General features: G+C 45.3%; 1 protein-coding gene across 2 annotated transcripts in view; it reads left to right on the top strand.

Annotated features, from left to right (window-relative positions):
* Nucleotides 1-205: 205 nt before the first annotated feature.
* LOC137426652 (lysophosphatidylcholine acyltransferase 2) overlaps nt 206-6,391 on the top strand; it is a 126,394-nt gene continuing 120,208 nt past the window's right edge. The window contains exon 1 of one of the 2 annotated variants that reach the window (XM_068115395.2): nt 206-614. In XM_068115395.2, coding sequence (XP_067971496.2) covers nt 483-614 — 132 coding nt within the window. In that variant the 5' untranslated portion in view covers nt 206-482. The remainder of the gene's footprint in view (nt 615-6,391) is intronic. The other variant, XM_068115394.2, reaches the window with a different exon arrangement.

Below are 6,391 nucleotides of genomic sequence, written 5' to 3'. Positions count from 1 at the left end.
GGCTCCGCCCCTCAAACCCACATGGATCCGCCCCTCAAACCCACATGGAGCCGCCCCTCAAACCCACATGGCTCCGCCCCTCAAACCCACATGGATCCGCCCCTCAAACCCACAATGCTCTGCGCCTCAAATCCACGTGGATCTGCACCTCAAAGCCCAATTTCAAATAAATAAACACGAGAGAGGAAAAGGATCTTTTGAGGAGAGAATGATAATAATTTTTGGCTGGATTTGTGCTTCCTGATTCAAAGTCTGTTCGAAACAGGGAGTTTTGTTGGTTGAAGAGTTTGTGTGGTTTGTTTATTTTAATCAGAACCGGTTAGTTTAACATCGAGGATTTGACGACACGATAATCTGGGGAGAGTTGGGGAGTGGCAGCTTGGGCCTGGGGGGAATCGAGAGGAAGTGAAGTAAACGGACAGAGTGAACATTCGGAGGAGGAAGAAGAAACGCTAGTAGTAGTACAGTGTACAGGTATCATCATGTTGTCCAACAAACCGGGCAAACTGTCTGCTTGTCCAGAAGGTCTGCCCAGACAAAGCTCCTTCATTGAACCTGCTGTGAGAAACCCTTTTCAGCACAAGATACACCTTCACCTGCTGGCCAAGATTCAGGTAAGGCTACACAATTTGGTTACAGCGTATTACCAAAAGTAATGGGACAGTAAGGACAAAAGTTGTGTGTGTGTGTGTGTGTGTGTGTGTGTGTGTGTGTGTGTGTGTGTGTGTGTGTGTGTGTGTGTGTGTGTGTGTGTGTGTGTGTGTGTGTGTGTGTGTGTGTGTGTGTGTGTGTGTGTGTGTGTGTGTGTGTGTGTGTGTGTGTGTGTGTGTGTGTGTTAATATACAACGGTTTGTGTTTATTCTGTTTCGAAAGGGTATTTGTCTACTTTTGGCAATGAGCACTGTGGGTTACCAAGGAATGACGAAACTCTGGAGTATTCCAAGGTGCTACCATGTCCTGGATGTGATTGGGAAATGTCCATTTGTTAACAACCAAAGAGCTAACATGACATGGAGCTGCACCCTTGGGAATTATGAACATGTTGGGTTGGGGTTCATTTCGACTTGGGGCATGCTGTCCCATTACTTTTGAGAAGTGGGGTATCGAGAAAGTTTTTTTTTTTTTTTTTTGTATACTGAATCGAGGCTCGTGAAAGAGCTAACATTTACTTCACAAACAAATCAACCAGACAAACAAAATATATAAAAAGAGGGAGTGGAAGACAAGATGGGGAGAGAAGGGGAAGCACACAAACACTTGAGAGCAGGGAGATGTGTGGGAGGGAGAGGGCTTGGGGGGAGGAGGCGTGGGAAGGGGTGGGAGAAATATAAAACACAAGGACACCAAGGACTTCCAGGACAGAATTTGGTATTTCAAAAAAGTGGAATTGGGGTGAAATTAGCGGGGGTAGAAAAGATCAAGGTTTTGGATGGGGGAAGATAAGAGATGGTGGTGAACAGCTGTTTCAAAGACCTGGAGGGTGGAATGGGTTGAAGAGAGTGAGGGAGTTTGTTCCAGAGGCGGAAGAAAAGAGGAATGAAGGAGTCAAGGTGAGCAGAGAGTGTTGATTTTGGCAGTTTAACCATAAGAGGGTTGCAGGCAGATCTTGTGCGACCTGTAGGAATATTTGCGGGACAGAGCCCAGAGAGAGCTGGGGGGGGGGGGGGGGGCAAGGCCAGAGAGGACTCGGTAGAAGACGGAAAGACCACTAACCTGCCTGCGGTGAGTGAGTGAGAGGCCCTTGGAGTTAGCTTCATCGCGGGAGATTCCAATGATTCTGAATGCTTTGGTTTCAACAGCGTGAAGACGAGCTAGGTGTTAGGCAGGAGCACCAGCCCAGAGGGGAGAGCAGTATTCCATTGAGCTGCGGATGGAAGCGTTGTATGTGGTGGGGAGCTCAGGTGTGCCAAGGAAGGACTTCGCACGACGGAGGATGCCCAGTCGGCGACTGGCTTTGGAGGCCAGATTTGAAATGTGGTTTTCCCAGCAAAGATCATGGCAGATAGTGAGACCCAAAAGCTTGAGTGACAGAACTTCTTGGAGAGGATTATTCAGAAAGTGGATGGGAGGGTTGTCCAGTCGGTCTTTTCGGAGAGACATCGTAAGAGTGTGAGATTTGTCAGGATTAAAAGACATGTTCCACTTGTTTGCCCAGTCTGTGATTTTGTCCAGGTCTGCAGAGAGTGAGGAGGCTGCAGACTGCCGATCTGAGGGATGAAGAATGGAGCGACAGAGAGTAGAGTCATCAGCAAAGAGATAGAGAGGATTTTCAAGAGAGTCAGAGAGATCATTGATGAAGACCAGAAAAAGCACAGGGCCCAGAACACTGCCTTGGGGAACTCCAGCCTGAACAGGAAGAGGAGATGAGAGAAACCCATTCAGAGCCACACGTTGACTACGACTAGAGAGGAAGTCCGCCAGCCATGCGTGGAGATTACCATGGATACCAAAGGAGGAGAGTTTGGTGAGCAGAGCGGGGTGCCAGACCGTATCGAAGGCACGTGATATGTCAAGGGAGACAGCTCTAATTTCCTGTTTGGCATTGAGGACCTCCATCCATTGTTGAGAAATCAGAAGCAGCATGTCCAGAGTAGAGTGACCAGGTCTGAAACCAAATTGATGATCGGAGATCAAGCCATTGGAGAAGAGGAAGGATTTCATATCTGAAGCAATGATGGATTCCATGACTTTGCTGATAATTGGGAGAAGGCTGATTGGTCTGTAGTTGCTAGGATCTGTTTTAGCACCTTTTTTGTGCAAAGCGGTGATGTTGGCAGATTTCCAAGCAGATGGCAGATGACCTTGAGCAAAAGAGAGGGTGAAGAGAACAGAGAGAGGGAGTGAAAGAGCAGAAGAACAGGATTTTAGGACCCGTGGGCTGATGCCGTCAGGTCCAGTTGCAGAATCAGAGTCGAGGGTTGAAAGAAACTTTTCCACCTTTTCAGGAGGAAAGGACACAGAATCTAGGAGCAGCTGGGTACGACTGGGTACGGTGGGTACAGAGAGGGATGGCTTGCATCTCACCATGGATAACTTCTGAAGTTAAGTGTGTTATAAAACAAGGACAGTATGCATGGCATCAAAGGGTAATGCAGCCCATCAAGTGATAATAAAGCCCATCTAGGGGTAAGAGCCCATCAAGGGGTAATACAGCTCATCAAGGCCAATCAAGGGGTAATACAGCTCATCAAGGGTAATACTGCTCATTAAGGGGTAATACAGCTCATCAAGGGTAATACTGCTCATTAAGGGGTAATACAGCTCATCAAGGAGCAATACAGCTCATCAAGAGGTAATACAGCTCATCAAGAGGTAATACAGCTCATCAAGGGGTAATACAGCTCATCAAGGGGTAATACAGCTCATCAAGAGGTAATGCAGCTCATCAAGGGGTAATGCAGCTCATCAAGGGGTAATACAGCTCATCAAGGGGTAATACAGCTCATCAAGAGATAATGCAGCTCATCAAGGGGTAATGCAGCTCATCAAGGGGTAATACAGCTCATCAAGGGGTAATACAGCTCATCAAGAGGTAATACAGCTCATCAAGCGGTAATACAGCTCATCAAGGGGTAATACAGCTCATCAAGGGGTAATACAGCTCATCAAGGGGTAATACAGCTCATCAAGGGGTAATACAGCTCATCAAGGGGTAATACAGCTCATCAAGGGGGTAATACAGCTCATCAAGGGGTAATACAGCTCATCAAGGGGTAATACAGCTCATCAAGGGGTAATACAGCTCATCAAGGGGTAATACAGCTCATCAAGGGGTAATACAGCTCATCAAGGGGTAATACAGCTCATCAAGGGGTAATACAGCTCATCAAGGGGTAATACAGCTCATCAAGAGGTAATACAGCTCATCAAGGGGTAATACAGCTCATCAAGGAGTAATACAGCTCATCAAGGGGTAATACAGCTCATCAAGGGGTAATACAGCTCATCAAGGGGTAATACAGCTCATCAAGGGGTAATACAGCTCATCAAGAGGTAATACAGCTCATCGAGGGGTAATACAGCTCATCAAGGGGTAATACAGCTCATCAAGGGGTAATACAGCTCATCAAGGGGTAATACAGCTCATCAAGGGGTAATACAGCTCATCAAGGGGTAATACAGCTCATCAAGGGGTAATACAGCTCATCAAGGGGTAATACAGCTCATCAAGGGGTAATACAGCTCATCAAGGGGTAATACAGCTCATCAAGGGGTAATACAGCTCATCAAGGGGTAATACAGCTCATCAAGGGGTAATACAGCTCATCAAGGGGTAATACAGCTCATTAAGATCATTAAGATCATCCTTAATAAGGAGGGCTGTGAGTAAATGGCGATAGGGGGGGCCATGAGTTGGTTTGAGTGAGTGAACAGCATAAGGAGGATCTAGAGTCCCTTTATATACAGAGTTGCGACATAGAGGGTCAGGAAAAATCTAGTCACGTGATTGCATGGAGCCATTTTGAGTCCATCGCGGACAGGATCAGGATCGGACGCATATCGGTCAGCGTTTTAATGTTCCCGCTGTATGCAGCGTTCTCATTCGTGTTTTACATCGATTTTACGACAAAATGACAGGTTGTAGCGCCTGTGGGTGCACAAATAGAACGGAGAAGGGATTCAAGATGTATAGATTTCCATCAGATGCTAAAAGACGGAAAATCTGGGAGAACAGTCAGTCGTGTTGGATGGAAAGTAACTTCTTCGTCAGTTCTCTGCCAGATTGTATGTCTGGTTGATTTGTTTGTGAAATAAATGTTAGCTCTTTCACGAGCCTCGATTCAGTATAAAAAAAAAAAAGAAGAAAAAAAAAGAAGAAGCTCAGTGTGATGGTGGTAATGGTCCCATATGCGTATATTTGTGTGCTGCGAGTGAGACTGGCCTTTGCTTTGGCTTTACAGGCTTGTTATCCATTGCTCGTGGATTAATTAGCACTTGAAGGGGAAGGCATCTTTATTTAAAATTAAGTTTGAGTTAGAGTCTTCGAGCTACTTACACGAGCCTCGACTTTGTATACAAAAAAGAAAAGAAAAAAAAAAGATCAATTAATATAGGGTCTAGATCATGTCTCCAAAGTCAGACTCAGACTCGAAGTCAAACTCCGGTCAAACTAAAGTCAAAACAAAGACGAATGAACGGAGAACGGATCTGGGCTAACTCGGGAATTCTGAGAGGGAATGATTGTAATATTGGTTGCAAATTAAATAAATGTACTGTATGAATATCTCGCAAAGGAGCTCTTTATGAATGACGAGAATTTGAGCATGTATAGTTGTATACTCTGTTTTGAGGTACATGAATCAAAACTTACACATTGTTGTTTATATACATGTACCAATGCCCTCTGCTGAAGGCACTTTCCTGCCTGTGGTAGTTAGTACTCCAACAAGTGAATGACCTGCTTTGTTTTTAACAAAATTATGTAATTTGCTATAAAAGTGGAAGGTTACAGGTTCACGGTTTGAGTATTAATCGTAAATGAGTTCAAAGCCTTTCACAATGGTCTCTGAGACCTTCGTAAAACAAATAATAAAATAAGTTTTATTTTTTGTACTTTCACATGGAAGATAGGATTATTGTCATTCAAAATTTTCAATGATGCTTCAGAAAGAATTTGCTAGAAACCAATTCATGCCAGTGATACAGTTGTATGCCACAACTGAGAAAGGGGGGGGGGGGGGGGGCATGCATTGAATGTATGTATTTGTCTCTGTTGATTTGAATGTGTGAGGACATTAACTTGTGTTTGTGTGTGTGACTTTCAATTTATAATTTGTATGTATGTGTGTGTGTGTTGTGATTGTAAATATGTAATTTGTATATGTATTAGAGAGTGTGTGTGTGTGTGTGTGTGTGTGTGTGTGTGTGTGTGTGTGTGTGTGTGTGTGTGTGTGTGTGTGTGTGTGTGTGTGTGTGTGTGTGTGTGTGTGTGTGTGTGTGTGTGTGTGTGTGTGTGTGTGTGTGGGAGAGGGAGAGGGGGGGGAGAGAGAGAGAGAGAGAGAGAGAGAGAGAGAGAGAGAGAGAGAGAGAGAGAGAGAGAGAGAGAGAGAGAGAGAGAGAGAGAGAGAGAGAGAGAGAGAGAGAGAGAGAGAGAGAGAGAGAGAGAGAGGAGAGAGAGAGAAGAGAGAGAGAGAGGAGAGAGAGAGAGGGAGGGAGGGAGGGAGGGAGGGAGGGAGGGGAGGGAGGGAGGGAGGGAGGGAGGGAGGGAGGGAGGGAGGGAGAGACAGACGGATGGAGCCGGGGGGGTAGGGGGGGGGGGGGCTAATCTATTTTTGGTGGGATTAATATATGATCGGCAACATGCAGCAAAGTTTAGATTAATAATTTAAATATGAAAATTAAACAAACACAAATATATACCCACACACGATAAACAAGGTCAAACAACTGC

This window comes from Myxine glutinosa, chromosome 5 (assembly GCF_964187855.1).
Source record: "Myxine glutinosa chromosome 5, kmMyxGlut1.1, whole genome shotgun sequence".
NCBI lineage: Eukaryota > Metazoa > Chordata > Myxini > Myxiniformes > Myxinidae > Myxine > Myxine glutinosa.
The sequence above is the reverse complement of the archived record's forward strand: the minus strand, read 5'-3'. Positions and strand labels throughout refer to the sequence as shown.